Raw genomic sequence first — 16,780 nt, forward strand, 5'->3', positions numbered from 1 at the left:
TTTGCATCTGGCGGGTCCTCAAGGAGTTACAATATTTACTCCATGTGGGTCCTGAAATATTTAGGCCCCAAACGCAACTTTTTTTTTTTTTTAACCTAAGTGCTTTTTAAGACTACTTTGAAATGTGGGACAATTATGCAAGCAAGGAAAAAAAAAGTATCTAGAGCAAATATTTAACTTTGCCTATTTGGTATGTTGAAGTCACCAGCACATGCTAATCTCTCAGGCATGTCCTATGAGATTGACTTGACTTAAAAACAAATATACATATACACACACACAGACACATATACATATACATAAAGTGTATATTTATAGTGTAGTCTATAAAACAATAAAATATATACTCGTATACGTAAACATACCCAGTTATATATAAACATATATTGTAAAGGATTTTATATTTGTTTATGTGTGTGTGTTTTTGCATTCTCCCTTGGAGGAGTGCCGACTGGGGTTTGCCTAAAGTCGGGCTGTAGAATCACGCAGGTGATCATTCCCCATTCAGGCAGGACCTTGGTACATTTCTGCCTGCCACCCCTTCAGATCCTGGTGCCTAGAAAGACCCTCCCTTTCCAAAACACTGAAGAACACAGGGAACAGAGACCCCAAGAGCTTATTCAGAGACACGCAGCTTATAGAGAGTGGAGATACCAGTGAATTATCAGGGTCTTGAGAAGAGTCACTAGCAGGGTTCAGAGAGCAGATTGAGCTGTGCCACAGCTGGCATCCAGCGACCAGAGGCTGCCGACAGGCCCTTTGGGCTTTGGCAAACTAGCCATTCCCGAGTCTCGGATAATAATAGGATGCCGGCGTCTCCGGAGGCGCCTTTTCTCCGGGAGGATTCCTGTAGCAGCTGGCTCCTCTCCCCCACCCCACCCCCAGCTTTCCTAGGCTCCGAGGGCACTTGTTAGAGGCAGGTCTCCAGCCCTGGGCGGAAGGCGCCCCAGACCTGGCGGCCTGGAAGCAGATGCCCGGTGTTTGCAGGGACAAAGTTTTCTTGGGTTCTGCTAATGTTTCCTGTGCAGCCGGCCTCCGTTTCCGAATCCTATTAAAATACTCCGGGGTGGCAGCCGGCTGCCTTCGGGATAATCGCCCAGAATGAGCCAGGATTCGCGACATGAAGGGACTTTCTCGGCCGCTGGGCTTCTCCGGGAGGCGGGGTGCGCGAGCCACGCAGCCCGGGGCGGGGCGGGGGCGGCCCCGGGCGCCCCGCCGTCTCCCGGGGTTGCCACAACAGACCCCGCGCGCCACGCCGGAGTCGCCTCAGCGGCCCGAGCCGCCGGGGCAGGTGGGGTGGGCCGGAGGACCCCGGCCGCGCGCGTCCCCGGGCGGCAGGAGGCCCCTCCCCCACCTCGCCAGGCCCCAGGGCCGCGGCGCTCTCCACCCCGACACCTGAGCGGCCGCGGCTCCCGCGCTCCGGCCGCGCTGGGCGCGGCGCTGCTCCCATCCCCGCGGCCCAGCCAGGTGCGCGTGGACGCCGGTCCTCCCGGGGGGCTCCGGCCCGCCCCCATCGCGCGAGCTGCCCCGCGAGCCAGGTAAGACGGCGGTCGGCGGCTGGGGCGCGGGGCGCTGGGTGGGGGCGGCCAGTGCACCCCGCGCGAGCGGGCAAGGACAGTAGGTGGCCACCAGGTACCCAGCCCTGATCACCGAGGCTGCTCAGTGCGTCTGAATTCCAGGAGCCCCAACTACCGCCTAAGCGCTGTCTTGGACCCAATAGAGGCTGGGGCTGGGGGTGGGGAGAAGGATCCTGCGTTCAGGTGGGGCTCGCTTCTCTGTGGGGACACCCCACCCCCCACGGCTTCTCTCTGGGCAGGGGCCGGCTTTAAAAGCTTTGGAAGCGGCGTGGGGGCAGAGCGCAGGAGTAACCTCTTTGTCTCCTGTGCGCAAGGTCCTCTGCCACCTCTATTGCTTCCTGCTCCTTCCCCTGGAACAGCACAGGTGGACTGACATCCGCCCCCTGCCCAGAGTCTCCTTGCCCTAGGTCGCCGCCCGCCTCCCAGGGACGTGGGCCAGCAAGCCCTGCCGCGGAGCAGCCGGCGCGGGGCCGCCAGGGGGCGCACGGGGGGCGGGGACCCGCGCAGTGGTTGCCAAGTCTCTGGAGACCCCGCTGCGGTCACCCCGGCCCTGCACCCAGCCTGGCGCTCGCGCTACTGCAGCAGCGGGCTCCGGGAGACCGTGGTCGGTGTGCCGGGTGCGGGCCCGGGTGTTGCAGGCTGGCGCCGCAGTCTCCGGGGTCGCGCGGAGCCCCCGCGGGGTGCTCGACTCCTGCGAGCCGCGCTCACCCTCCGGGGTGTGGGACCCGGCGGGCGCAGGGGAGCGGCCCCCGCGTCCGGCCGCCACCGTGGTTGAATTATGCAGGAGGCTGGCACCGGCGCGCTCGAGTTGCTCAAGTTTCCCTGGCAACTTTCGCCCGGGCATCCCTCCTCCCCCGCGGCGGGCAGCTCCGCCCGCGCGCACCCGCTGCCCAGGAACCTCCGCCGGTTGGCCTGGGCTTGGGGCGCCGGGCGCGGGAAACACTCTGCAAGACGCCGACCACGCACTTGCTCCTGGGCCGGGGACTCCAACTGAGCCAGCAGGTGCGACCCCTACGACGCCGCGGTAAACTTCTCTGTCCCAGTGCAAAGGGTGCGGGGTTCACAGTAGACCTTGCCTTCCGGGTGCTGGGGTTTAGGTGGATCTCGCAGCCCTGGTATGGAGGGTGTGGGGGCGCAGTGGACCTAGCAGCGGGGGTTTGGGGATCGCAGAGGGGCGCCCTCCCGCGGGTCGGCACGCGGACACCCTGCTCCAAATGGGCGATCCATCACGGGTGAGGTTCGTGTTTCTGTGGGACTGGGGGCGCCCGGAGGGAGAGGCTGGTTCTAGTGACCAGAGTTTTGACGGCTGAGCTTTTAAAGGTGCCCTAAGCAGCTGGATCTGAGAAGGAGTTTAGGTCCGCGGGTGAGGTTCAGGCCGAAGTACTGGGGGCCTTGGGGACCCACAGATGCGGTCACGGTCCTGGGAGCCCTCTGAGGCCATCCGAAAATAGTGATTTCTGCATGGAAATTTGAGGTAGTAATTTGGATAGGCGTGTGACCTCTTTTTTGTCTGAAACTCAAGTTCCAACGTTAATGGGGTCAATCAGCTAATTAAGTGGAATTTCAAGATGCAGAGAGGTAATTTTGAAAGTCCTGTTGGGGGTTGACATGACCTCCACCTGGGATTCAGGCCTGGACCTCACCACCCTGGCCAGGGCTGGGGCTGAGCTTCAGCCTGGATTCAGGTCCCTTGCTGTCTGAATTAAGTAATTGCTAGTGAGTGAGGACCTACTGTGTGCTGGGCACCAAGCCTGGCCCAGGATGCTGTGGGGTTGGAACGTCCTCAGCAGCCTGGAGGAGGAGACACTTGCCTTTGGAGACCCCAGTGTTCCAGTCCCTTGTGGATGATAACAAGCCGGGTGCATAAAAGGGCTGAGCCCTCCATTGCCCCGGCCCTGGACAGCTTTGCACCTGGTAATTAGGGGGCAAAGGATGAGGCTGCTGGGTAAAGAGGGTTGATGGTCGAAGCCTGCAGGTCTTATTCTGGAAGCCTCAATATGCCCGAGAGAGAGACCCTTGACTTCCTAGGAGTGCCGGGGGCTTGAGAGCGGGTTGCATGTTGAAGCTCCCAGAACTTTTCCAGAAGGAACTGGATTCCACTGTTGTGTTAGGAATTCTTCCAAGAAGGAAGACCTGGTGGGAAGCTGGGCCTGGCTGTGCGCCCTGAGGAGGCTGGAATTCAGGGGTCAAAGGAACCTGATGAATCAGGTGATGTTGTCTATAAAGCTGATCCCAGGGGGCCGGTGACAGCCCTTGGCTGCCTCAGACAAATTAGATGGCCTCAAGTTGGGAAGGGGAGCTGCTGCTCTTCAGTCCTGCAGCTTAGAGAGCCCTGCTCAGAGGCCACCTTCCGGGAGATTTTAATGAATTCATTCATTCATGTGGCCCTCTGCTGGCGTGCTGGGGCCACCTCATGCAGGGGACTTGATCCAGATCTGGAGGGGAGCTATCTGGATCACTGCGGGGACCCCGTGCAGATGCAGGAAATTCCTGCCTGGGGAAGGAAAAGGAATCCGAGGTAGAAAAATGGAAGTTTATAGAAAAGCAATTTTTTTACACGCATAGTTTTATGTCCTAAGATGCATTCAGCTCCTGAATGACACAGCTCCGGTGTCCCTGTCAGCTCCAGTGAGTCTCAGGGATGGATCCCAAGTAGGGCTCAGGATGGGGGCACACCCTCCAGCCCCCACTCAGAGGAATCGTGGGCAGCTGTGGATGCTGGCACCTGAGCAGAAGGCCCAGCTCCTCCAGACTCCACGACCTGTGTGTAGTCGGCTCCTGGAGGCTGCAGGGAGGGCGTGGCTAGGGCAGCGGGTCTGAAGTTGGTGGCATCTCCAGGAGCCCTGGGTGTCCTGTACTAGACTGTGAAGCCACAGGAGGGAATGTTTAGGACCCTTCATCCCAGGGACCTCGCCTGGGCAGGGAGGGGATTTGTGGAGGGGAGGGGAGCTGCAGACAAGGGCCTCTTGGAGCCCCAAGCCCTTCCCCTGGGCACTGGGAGAGCGAATTATCTATTGAAAGAAGGTGAATAGATCGAGTGCTGGGCTTGGAGCCTGGGACCCCTCCCCCATCTGAGGCCCAGTGACCTTTGGGACCAGCCATAGCACCAAACCCGCCCAACCCAACAGGAGGCCTGCTGTGTCCTTTGCTGGTCACAGGTGATCTAAGGCATGTTTGACTTTCTCCCATGCTGCATCAACATGAACTCAACAGCGGTCAGCCAGGGCCTGCTGCTGCGTGCCTCGTGGGGGCCCTGCGGAGGCTGCTGCCCCCGAGCAGCCAGGCAGAGAGGGCCAAGACTGTGCATATGCTGCAGGGGTTGGCAAGGAAGTGACCATTGGGTGCTGTAGGCAGAGAGGGCCCCAGTGTGTGTGAGCAGGGAGGGACGTGCACCCTGTGTGGCTGTCCTCCCTCCCCTGCTTCCCTCTACTGGGCCTTCTGGGCACTCTCCGGCTATGTGAATCTCTCAGGTCCCCAAGGAGAGAGGTACCATTGGTCACTGTTCCCATTTTACAGATCTGGGGGCCGTGGCTTAGGGGAGTGAAGCCACTTGCCTTAGTTCCCCGCAGCTACTGAGTGAGGGGCTGAAATTCCCCCACTGACCCTGGGGAGCCCAGTCCTGCTCGGCCCGCCCTGGCAGGCTGAGGGCCTGCGGGAAGGTGCGCCCAGACACGGCGAGGAAGTTAGTCTTCCTGTTCCGTGGTGTGAAACCGGGCGGCAGTCAGCAGGTGCAAACCAAAGTTTCTGGTGGGGTTTCTGGCGTGATGCGTGTTTTTACTGTTGAAAGCCGGTTCAAGGAATGGGCTGCTGGGTTCACTTCTGGCTCTCAGGGAACCCGGTCGTTTGGGGAACAGGATGCTCTGATAGGAGCCTCCCGTCCGTTGAGGGGCTTTCAGTCTTAAGTGGGGTTGTGGAGAGGGGTGTGCCGACACTGGTCCCGGGAGCCTGCCTGGGGCCCAGGGCCAGCGCCTGGGCCACTCTGATGTTTGGGCTCTGGGGCTGGCGCCTGTCACTTCCTGGGAGATTAAGCTCTTAAAAGCCTTCAGGCTGCCAGGCGTTTGTGGGCAGCAGCAGCAAACAGCAGGGCACCCCCCCCCCAATTGGCTGCCAGATGTCAGGGCTCATCCCCGGGGACTGTCCCTCAGTGGGCAGCTCGGTGGGGACATAGAGTTGAATTAGGCCAGGATCTCCTCCTTGGAGGCGGCAGATTCCAGATGGTGAGCCCCAGGGGTGCCCCAGGTTTCCTGGCCTGCCCTGGAAATTCGGATGCCAATGCCCAGTTCCTCTAGGGATTCTGCCCACAGGAATTCTGGGAAACCACTTGGAGAAACCACAAGTTTTTAGGTTGAAGGGCTGTGGAAGAAAGTCCTGAGTCGCTTAAACTGAAAACACCCTCATTTAGGAGACTCCCTGGGAGGTATCCATTAGGCATATAATCATTGCATACCTGAGTGATCCTGCTGGGCTAGGGCAAGTCTCTCCAAAATAATGGTTTTTGCTTCTCCCTAAAACATTAATTTTTAAAAACTCGATGGAGTCCGCCACCTTTCCTACCGTGTCTTCTGGAAGTCACACATGCAGCTGGGCTGGGTGACCACGGCCTGTGTTGGCCTTCTCCTGCCCCTGGGAGTCAGCAGCTAGCATTTTCTAAATAGGTTTAAATGTTTGCAGTACCTCTGAGAAGTAAATGCTGATGTCTAAGAGTAATTGCCACAGAGCACTTTGTCAGGCCTTGGTGGTATAGACCAGGGTGACAGGACCTGAGGGCCACCTCTCACTGACAGGCCATGGCCACAGGCTTTGCAGGGCAGGGGAGGGAACCAGGCTGTGTACACTCACCCCGGCCCTGTTCCCTCTTTCCTTTGTTCAGCCCCTCCCCCCAGAGGTTGTGTTCTGTGTGACAGACTTTTACACTCCCGGGTCATTGGTTAATCGATCCAGCATACTTGTCTGCAAGAAGAAATATTTAAATTGACTTCTGGAAAATGTCCTGTGACCTAAGTCACCAAGTATTTTTTAAAAATCATGTCTGAATTGAGACAGCGGTGCAGTCCTCGCGGGGGTGCGGTTACCCCGATACCCTGAGCACCTTACAGACTTTTAAAAATGCAGAGTGAAGAGGAGGTTCATCCTCCAGCCGAGTAGGCCCCCCCCCCCGGGGTGTGTGCCCTGAGATGACAGGAAAGCCCTTCCTAGGTAAAGGGACGGGGGACTGTTGGGGCTGGGACGGGGTTCCCTCAGGCCTTTCTCCAGCTGAGCAACTTCTGGAAAATTCTCTGCTCCTTTTAGGGTCGCAAGCCCCCCTCAGGGGAGAATTCTCCATTTGCAGGATCCCACTGCACGGAAGGTTCTGGCAGGTGGCTCCTACCTGGGGACCTGGACACCCAGGCCAAAGCAGTGACGAAGCTGTCATCTGTGACCTCCCGTGGGCCAGGCCTCTGAGCCTGGGGCCTTTTTACAGATGGCAGGGTGCCTGCCCCCAAGTTGGCAGGACTAGCGATGGCCAGGGACTGGACGCCCGCCTGCCGGAGGCCTTCCCCCAGGTGCTGGGCTGAGTGTGAGGAGGGCGGGCGGGTCTCCTGTGTGTGGACGTGGCCAGCTGGAGGTCTGGCCGGGGCGAGGCGTGCCCGTCATCCCAAGCAGAGTCCAGGCCTGGGTCCTGCGGAGAGTGCATCGGAGCTCAGGATTGTCCAGCGGACCCGAGAGAGGGGACACAAGTGTGGAGCCCTGACTTTCCTGAAGATCCGGCACTGGACTTCCCCGGGGGAAGGGATGCCTACTGCAGAGGGAGAGGTCTTCCTGTCCTCCAGTGCCCCCGCCACGCAGGGCTCAGCTGTTCCTGTCGGGATTTCCCTGTCTCCTCCCCTTTCCTCCTCCCTCGGGTGGGGGTGTCTGCATCTCCCTGCCCCCGAGGACCCTGAAGGCCATCCCGGGTGACTCCTCTGTACCTGGTTGTCAGGTCCTGGGGACTGGCCAGATCTCAGGGTCCTGAAGGGGCACCCCTCACCCCTTCCAGGGTTTGCCTCTTCCTGCGTCATTCCTGCCACCCATCCAACCCAGACTGGCCGGTCTTGGGTCCCTAAGAGGCTCTGAGCAGAAGACCAGCCTGGCTATGCTGTGCTGGCAGCTGGACAGCGAGGACCTTGGGCGACAGGTTCCTGGCAGGGGGCGCATGCCCATGTCCACCAGGGGAGCCTCCCAGGTTTACCAGGCCTGGTGCGGGCGGGGAGCAGGGGTGACGGCCGTGGGCACACAGGGGGCGCATGCCCAGCCCACCAGGGGGTCTCCCATGTTTACCAGGCCTGGCGCGGGCGGGGAGCAGGGGTGACGGCCGTGAGCACACAGGGGGCGCATGCCCATGCCCACCAGGGGAGCCTCCCAGGTTTACCAGGCCTGGCGCGGGCGGGGAGCAGGGGTGACGGCCGTGAGCACACAGGGGGCGCATGCCCATGCCCACCAGGGGAGCCTCCCATGTTTACCAGGCCTGGCGCGGGCGGGGAGCAGGGGTGACGGCCGTGGGCACACAGGGGGCACATGCCCATGCCCACCAGGGGAGTCTCCCAGGTTTACCAGGCCTGGTGCGGGCGGGGAGCAGGGGTGACGGCCGTGGGCACACAGGGGGCACATGCCCATGTCCACCAGGGGGGCCTCCCATGTTTACCAGGCCTGGCGCAGGCGGGGAGCAGGGGTGACGGCTGTGGGCACACAGGGGGCGCATGCCCATGCCCACCAGGGGGTCTCTCATGTTTACCAGGCCTGGTGCGGGCGGAGAGCAGGGGTGACGGCCGTGGGCACACAGGGCTCTTACCGAGCTGAACACAGAGCCCGAGTGAAGCGGGAGTGGACTCCCTGGACAGGGCCAGTGCGGCTGGGTCTGCATTACTGATTTCAAGTCCTGCCCTGTCCCTGGCCCCCTGCCCTCCGGGGGCAGCTGCTGTCCACCCAGCCTGCCTTTTGTTTGTTCTGAGTCCCTGGGGTCCCCTGGGAACAGGGGGAGCCTCCCCGACGGTTCTCGTGGCTCACGCTGGGGGGGCTGGCGGGTTTTCTGTCTGGTCTGGAGGGGACCCTCCTGGGGACTGTGGTGTCCCTCTTGAGTCTGCCTGTCTCTGACAAGGTTTGGCAGGTGTAGGAGGCAGGTGTCCACTGGAGCCTGGCTAAGAGATGGACAGGTACATTTCAGGCCGGGGGGTGGCAAGGACCCCAGGGTCACAGGCTGGGCCGATTTGAGCTCCGTGCTCTGGCCCGGGCCGTGGTCAGGAGATGGCCTTCTCTCCGACCGAGCCTCCCACCTGTCTCAGCCTTTGACGGGTGCCGCCGGGGTCACTGTGGGTCAGATGGGCTCCCAAAGTCGTCTCCTTCCATTTCTCGTCCTGTGCCGGGGAAGTGATGGTGACGATGGGTGTGGCACCTGCTGCTCTAGTGCGCTCCCAAGGTGGACCCACGGCCTCCCCCAGCCCGAGACCTGGGCTCCGGGGCCACACCCCAGGCCAGTGGCCCAGGACAGAGATGCTGACTGAGCTTGCTGGGCCGGGGGCCAGCTGCTTGCAGCCTCCTGTCCTTCCCTGGGCGCCAGGCTGGCGGGACTTCCCGTTCACCGTCAGCTGAAGCAGACCAGGCAGCGCCGGGTCCTCAGGGTCCAGGGTCCCCGTGCCCACGTAGGAGGGCTTTGGTGTATGAACTGTCAATATTTCCCCGCCAGGAACTCAGCACTGGGAGACACGTGGTACCGTCTTGAGAAACAAGGGTAGACCCCTCACACGTCGACGTCAGCGTTTAAAGAACACGTCGTCCACGCAGTTGCCACCTGGTGTTGTCACGTGGTGTGCCTCCTGACGTTCTGAAGACGGGGTTTCTAACACTTCTGTACCATGAACGGTAGAGTTAGTGGCGGTTCACGCACTAGCTACAGTGACAGTGTTCTGGGATGCGTCCGTACCTCGTGCGTGACACCTGTCGCTGTTGGGTGGGCCTTGAAGAGCCCCGCTGGCCTTGGCAAGGCACATCTGGAGGTGACCCACTGGCCCCGCTCTGGTCGGGGGTGTTTCACTCACTTCTCTCCTGAAGGCCGCGGCTGTGGACGCGTGAGCCAGGCAGGCCGCTTGCTGTCCGCTGGTGGCAGGCTCCCCTGGCCTGCAGGGCTCTGCTGGGGTCCTGGTCATCCGTGGAGCCTTCCGGCCTGTAAGGAATCACTTTTCTCTTTCTGTTTTCAAAATTCTCTCATCTTTGACCAGAAAACTCATTTAACGGAGTCTTAGCCAAGAACACCCCAGATCTGAGGATGGCCATGTGTCCAGGTCCGGGCAGCTGGAGAGGGCAGTGGAGAACAGGAGGCCCGCAGTCGCCCAGGATGGCAGTCAGGCGCCTGGCACGGACTGGGCACCCTGCAGAGGCCGGGGAACCCTGGGCCAGGGAAGCTGTTCTCAAGGCTGTGTCACGGCCAAGGGTCCACAGGGCAGGGACGGGAAGGACGGAGGACGGTCATGGGAGGCAGAGGTGGCCTGGTGGGAGACAGAGCTGCCCGTGGCCCTGAAGCGGGGGTGGGGTGGGCGTCCCTGCGGGGACACAGCTGTGGGATGGAGAGCACAGCCGGAGAGGTGTCCCCTCTAGGCCTGTCCCCAGCTGTGGCCTTTGTGCCACTCCTGCTCTGTGGCCTGTCACCACTGAGGACAGAGGGTGTCACTGTTCACTCCTGTGAGTATGTGGACAGGGACCTGAGAGGTATGTGCCCAGGTCAGCCCTGGACAGACTCAGGCAGGATCAGCTGCCCGCAGGGCCTCATGGGGACAGGGTGGTGGGGCCCTGTGGGTCTCCCGGGTGGTGGGCGAGGGGGAGCCCTGGGGAGCACTCAGCCTGTGGCTGTGGCTGCGGCCTCTTCTGGCCTGACCCTCCACCTTCCTGGGCCTTCTCTGGGTCGGGGGCCGGGCAGGCCCTGGACGGGATTGGGGGGCCAAGTGCAAGGCCCACCCAGAGAGCTGAGGACCGGAGTGTGGACAAGGGCGTGGAGCACAGAGAGCCCTAGACGGGTCACCGCCTCAGGACTGGCCGTGTCCCCTCCAGAGTGGGAAGGGCCGCCAGGGAGGGCCTCAGTAGAGGACGAGGTAGCCTGGCCAGTGTCCCTTGGGTGGTGACCTGGGAACAAGTGAGCGTTGGGGACACAGAGCAGATGGGGGGCACGAGATGGCATGTTCTGTGTCCTCCCTGTTCCCAGGAGACCTGAGCCCGGAGCCCGGAGCACACACGGACGTGGGCTGGTGACAGGCACCCTGCAGGCCTGGATGCGTGGCCCCGGGGCCTGTCCCCAGTAGGCACGCTCTGCCAGGCTCCCCACAGCTGTGTGCCCTTCAACTGCCACCAGCCACCTGCTGGCATCAGGGCTCCAGGAGCTCAGGTGCCCTCGGGGCCTGTGTCTGCAGGCGGCAGAATGGGCAGTGCCTGCAGGGCCCAGAGGGCCGGTCACGGGATTGGACGTCTGGCTTTCGCGTTTGGGGCAGACAGGTTTGTCCCGGTTTGGACCCCCCTGGGCTCTGTGACTGGCCTGTCCCTGGCTGAGCCAGGGTCTCTTGGGCATCGTCACTACTTCCTCAGCTTCTGTCTTGACGTCCGTCAGGGGGTGGTGGTGGCTGGAGGAGCCCCAAGCCTTCAAGGACCAGCAGAAGCACGTGCCAGCCCCCTGGGGCCGGGAAGTCCTGCCGGGAGTCTCTGGGGATGGGGTCCCCACAGGGCTCAGTGGAAGGGGAGGCCCGAGGGAGGTGGCCCTGGGCCCTCCACCCTGGGAAGGGACGCCGTGTAGGGCAGGTGGTGGGGTGCCGGGGCTGCGACCAGCCCTCCGTCCCCCCCCGCCCTGCTGGGCCCCCTGTGTTAGTTCACGGCTGGCCACACCGCCTCCAGCCCCAGCAGGTCGGCCGGCAGAGGCCGCGTCCTGCTTCTCGGAGGTGCCCTGTGCCTGGGGCACACTGGCAGGTGCTGGGCCCTGCCTGTGACTCCTAGGAAAGTAGTCAAGCCGTGTGCCCGTCTGATTGGCGCGATTGCTCACTAGAGCCTGGCAGCACCGTGTCTGGTGGCCGGCAGCGCCCCGGCCCTCCCTGCACTCGCCGGCTTTTCTCTTGTGGTGCTAAGGAGGGGCTCAGCCTGGCACAGGCGAGGCAGGTGCTGACCATGGAGCTGGCCCAGCTCTGCACCCGGCTTCCCATCGTCCAGGGCCCAAGAAACCCCTTCTGTCCTCGGGCTCTACCCTCCCTGGACACTTGCAGAATGGAGTTGTGTTACAGGGACCTTCATAGCATGTCACGTAGCATGCTGTGTCCAGGGTTCATTCCTATCGGAGGCCGTGTGGGTCCTTGTGTGTGATGCGGCATGGTCCAGTTTTGTGTTTCTCTCATGGCTGATGATCAAGCGCCTTTCCAGGTGGAGAAATGTGCATTGTTCATTTTCTCGTCTTTTTGTTATTTATACTTGAGAGCTCTTTACTTATTGTGGATACCAATCTCTGGTTGGAGGCACAGTTTGACAACAGCCCTCCCCTTCCCTGGCTCCTTTTGCTTTGTTTATGGTGTCCTTTGAAGTGTGGAAGTTTTAAGGTGCAACAGAGTCAGTTTATCTGTTTTCTTTTAATTGCTTGTGGGTTTGGTGACCCACCTGGGGATGCGTCTGACTGGAGGTTCTCCTGTGACAGCTTTGCCATCCTTTGCCTGTGCTGGGTCAGCTCCACCCTGAGCTGCTCACCACGGCTCCGTGGTAGTTTAGAACCAGGGAGGGCTGAGTGCACCGACCACACCCTTCTTTGTCCAGAGTGGGCTTGGCTGCACTGGGTTCCCCCAATCTCCAGGTGAACTTGGGGATCAGCTCTCCGTGTCTGCAGAGAAGTCACCTGGGATTTTGATGGGCAGGGTTTGAACGCTGGGTCCCTTTGGGGAGGAGTGCCACCTGCTATGGCTTGGTATGCAGTGTCCCCGAAACTCCTGTTAGAGCAGGAATGTTCGGAGGTGAGGTGATGGGACTATGAGAGTGGCCGGGTGGTCACTGTAGGCAGGTGGGAGTGGCAGAGCAGGTGGTCACTCTCCCCCACCTGCTCTGCCTCCCTCGGGCCCAGGGCCGGTGGAGTCGGCCATCTGTGGAGGGGACCTCAGACACCGTGAGTCCCCATGCGCTCTCCCTCCTCTAAGTTGTCCCGTCGCGTGTCTTGGTTGCAGGGGGCAAAGCTGGGTGACCCACCAGCCACTCCAGGGTGGTCGGGCCTGACAGGTGGCCCCGAGGGGTGCCTCTGTCCAGCTCCGTCTTTTCATTCCTTTGAACTGTGTTTTCCAGGCTCCGATTTTAAGCTTTGCACTTTTCTTGGTGGAACTTATTCCTACATTTGTGATGTTTCCGTGTAGGATAATTGCACTTGTTTCTCAGTTTCGTTTTGGATTGTCCCTGCTGGGTGGGAGAGGCACGCGGGGCACTGCAGCCCTGTTGAACACGCGGGTGCCCCTCACCGCGGAGGACTGGGTGGGTTTCTGCTGTGGAGGTGACTTTCTTCCTTCCTTCCTTCCTTTCCCAGTGGAGGGGATGGAACTGGGGCCTTGCCTCCGCCCTGCGCTGGTGGTCTGTTTGTCCTCCAGCCTGGTGTCTCCTGGTGTACCGCCTCGCTGGTGCCCCGGCTGCAGCGCCCAGCGTGGTGTAGGGCGAAGGAGGGGCGGGGGCAATTCTGGTCTCTGCCCACTGAGTGGCGTTAGCTCTGCATCTGCCTGTGCAGGAGAGCTGCGAAAGCCCCCCGTGTCCCTGTTCTGCGTGGCGCGTTTTCTCCTGGGCGTCGGCCTTGGTGGGGCTTCTCTGGGTCTGCTGAGACGGTCAGCCTCTTGCGCTCTCCCTGGGCACTCGGTGTGTGGCACTGATCCTGGGCTCTCAGCAGCCTTTGGATCTTGGGATAAGTCCCCCTGGTGTATGCGGATGGCCTTTTCTCCGTGTTCCTTAAGAATCTGAACAAAACTGATTATAAGTGAACCTTCGTAATGGAATTCTGTCAACGGACACCAGAGCATTCAGTAGGTGAGGACAAAAGCTAATTGATGCCAGCTGATTTGAGGAGTTCTGTCTGACTTGAAGAGCACACGCACAGCAAGTCCTTTGTCTTTTTTAGTTGTAGATGGACACAATGTCTTTGTTTTTATTTGTTTATTTCTATGCGGTCTGGGGATCGGACCCAGGGTCTCGTGCAGGCCAGGCGAGCGCTCGGCCCGGAGCCCCGCCCCAGCCCACAGCAATCCTTAAATCCTCTGAAATAAAGTTTGGAAGACCTGGAAGAGACCCAGTCCACGCTGCAGTGTTGAACTCGACCGATTTCAAATGCAGCCTTGAGTCAGACTCCCCAGCGTTTCCACGACAGGAGAGTCAGAACCAAGGACGCATTTCTAAAAGCGGTCATTCCGAGGGTTCCTTTACAAAACGCGCACCGTTCTGAGTGAGCAGTCTCTCCTGGTGCCCAAACGTGGGACTTTAATGGTCCTGGGAAGCTCCACCCTCGCTGACCCGTTAGGGCTGATGAGAACTCAGACGTGGATTTCTGGACGATCCTCTAGGTAGGTAGGAACAAGGTCTCTGCTGAGTGATCCCCTGTGTGCTCCTGTTGTCCGTGTGTCCAAGAACCTTCACTTCTGGAGAGCGTGACCAGGTGTCCCTTCAAGCTGACCGTCCATTGCTGTCCACATGTCCCAGGTGAGAGGGTTCTCACAACGTAGGGGTGGCAGGAGCTCCTAAGGGAACTGAAACCTTCATCAGTACAGAGGATTCCTGCTGACGAGTCCTGCACACTTAAAGTACCAAAGCACCCAAACACTCAAATATCACGGGCACCATGGGAGTGACAACCCTACAGATTTAAAGAATGTGGCACGACTTTGCGTCCAGGACCACCCCGTTCATCATCGCAGGCACCCATGTGTAGACAGGCAGTAGAGTTACCAGGGAGGCCCGTGGGCCGGTTCTCTGTGGGGGTGTTGAGTTACTGCCCATCTCCACTTGCCTGAGGTCCATTCTGATTGTCTGTTTCTTCTTCGGTCGGTGTGTGCTTCTCGGGGAAGCTTGCCCAGCGCAGGCGGGCTTTCCCAGCTCCTTGCCCTGCGGTGGCGCCCGCTCCTCCCTCAGCTTCTGACTTGTACCTGGGGTGAGGCCGTGCCTGCTCTTCCTGAGGCTGGTCATTTCAATCTGCTCCTTTCTTTTCTTTCCCGGGTCACCTAAAGCTCTGTCAGCGGTACTGATGTTTTTGTAGTAGCCGTCTCCGGGTTTCCGCGGCTTTCCCTGCTCTTTCTTGCTCAGCTTTGGTTGGTGTCCCCTCCACCCAGGGTCGTCCCCGCTGTCTGCTCAGGGGCTGTGCAGTCTGCTGCGCTTTGGGGCCCTCACGGGGCGGCCAGCCTGGGGGCTGAGAGGGTCGTCTGTAACACGGACGTCCGCGGGTGGACGTTCCCGATTGTCTTGTCGTGTCTCTTCATCATTTCACAGTGTTTCCGGCTCAACCTGTGGACCTGCTGTCACTTAGAAGCGCGTGAGCCTCCGCGGGTCTGTGTGTCTGTGGTCCCTCTCTGTTCCCTGCATGTCCCTCCCCGGGCCTTCTGTGCAGGGCCTGGACGGGCTCTGCTGCAGAGTGCCGTGTGCCCGTGAGAAGAGCGTGTTCTGCTGTCGGGGGGCGGGGGGGTGTCCCGTGGCGTCCCTTAGATTGTCCTAGGCTTTGGGATACACCAGTGGCCCAGACACGCAGATTCCCTCCCTGGGGGACAACTTCCTGGCAGTGGGCCTCAGTGACAGGAGTGGGGAGAGCTGGCGCACCTGGGGGCGTGGGGAGGGTGGGCAGCTGGGCTCCTGGGGAGGGTCCTGGGCTGAGACTCGGGGTGGGGGGGGAGCAAGAAGTGACGGTGGGAAGCACTTTCTTCCTGGACCATTTTTAAAGCTTTAAAAGTCACCTCTTGCCCATTGTTAGATGAGGGTCAGGGCCCGGGCACCCCCTGCCGTGTGGCCCCCCGGTCGCCTCCCCAGCCTGGAACGCGTCCATCAGCCCCCGACACCGGCCCTGCTCCCCGTCCTGGGCCTCCCGTAAGCGGACCCTGTGGCGTTTGTGCCTGGCCCCTGCCACTCGCAGCGTCCTGTGGTTGGCGGGGTGCGGCCTGGGTCTGAGCGTCCTTCCCTTTCCGGGGGAGTGATGACGTGCGCCTGTGGGTGCTGAGTGCCCTGTGCCTGCTGTTGGGCCATGTTGGTGTGCAGGGGTGTGCACGTCCTGGAGCAGCGCCTGCCAGGCCCATCGGGTCGTGGAACCCCAGGGCCGAACCCTCTGCCGCTCTCCCCCACCCTGGAGGCTTCTGCATGGCGAGGGCTCAGGACGGTGGCCCCCGCCCGGGTGGGGAAGTTGGGGGCACGACTGTTCCCACATCCGTGTCTGCCAGGGAGGCCGCTGTGTCCCGGGGACCTGGAGGGTGTCTCCCACTGTGGTTCCACTCGGGGCAGGCCCAGGGCTGGACCCAGGGAGGCCAGGCTGGAGGCGGCAGAGGAGGGCGCGGCTCGCGCCAGCAGCCAATCAGGCCTCTCTGTGGCCTCAGGCCCGAGACCTGCTGGTTGTGCAACAGCTTCTCTTCCATCCCGTGAGTCACATCGGAGCGAGGTCGTGGCCCAGTGGACCTCGGTGGCCCGAGCAGAGCAGGAGGAGGGCCGTCAGGGCACCAGCTGCTCCAGGGAAGCCTCGTCTTGATGGCCCCTGAGCAGGAGCTAGTGCCCCGTCGGCGCTGGGCCCGCGGGCGGCTCAGGCACATTGTCACGGCTGAGCGGTGCTCAGGGCTGGTCGGCCCTGCTTCCTCCTGGACTAGGGCTGATCTCGGTGTTTGCTCTGTGCGCTGGGGACGTTCGCACCCAGGGCCAGCCCTTGCCTGGCCACGCTGGGCGACATGGCCCCGTCTGCAGCCCCTCTGCAGGTCAGTCCTTGGATCTCCCAGACGGCTCTCCCAGGGTGGACCTGGTGGCCGTCCTTGGCAGTGGCTGGGCTCCTGCTTGCTGCTGGGCAGCTGGCTGCTGGCCGCTGTCTGCCCATCTGAGGGGCAGGCCCGAGCTTGCCCTCTCCGGTTCATGGAGAGCTTCCTCCAGCTCCTCGGCCCAGCTTCCCACTCCTGGTGCGCTGTCTTGCCAGGCGCCCTTGTCCACTGATTGCCGGTTTGCCTGTCCTTCCTGTGTTCCGGCTGCGTGTC

General features: G+C 61.2%; 1 protein-coding gene across 1 annotated transcript in view; it reads left to right on the forward strand.

The window, feature by feature from the left end:
• Positions 1-924: 924 nt before the first annotated feature.
• The window catches only part of Shank2 (SH3 and multiple ankyrin repeat domains 2), a 380,130-nt gene continuing 364,274 nt past the window's right edge, over positions 925-16,780 (forward strand). Inside the window, 1 exon segment of the mRNA XM_078045409.1 lies at positions 925-1,538. Within this exon segment, the coding sequence (XP_077901535.1) occupies positions 1,102-1,538 (437 nt within the window). The 5' untranslated portion in view covers positions 925-1,101.

Source organism: Ictidomys tridecemlineatus, chromosome 4 (assembly GCF_052094955.1).
Source record: "Ictidomys tridecemlineatus isolate mIctTri1 chromosome 4, mIctTri1.hap1, whole genome shotgun sequence".
Lineage (NCBI taxonomy): Eukaryota > Metazoa > Chordata > Mammalia > Rodentia > Sciuridae > Ictidomys > Ictidomys tridecemlineatus.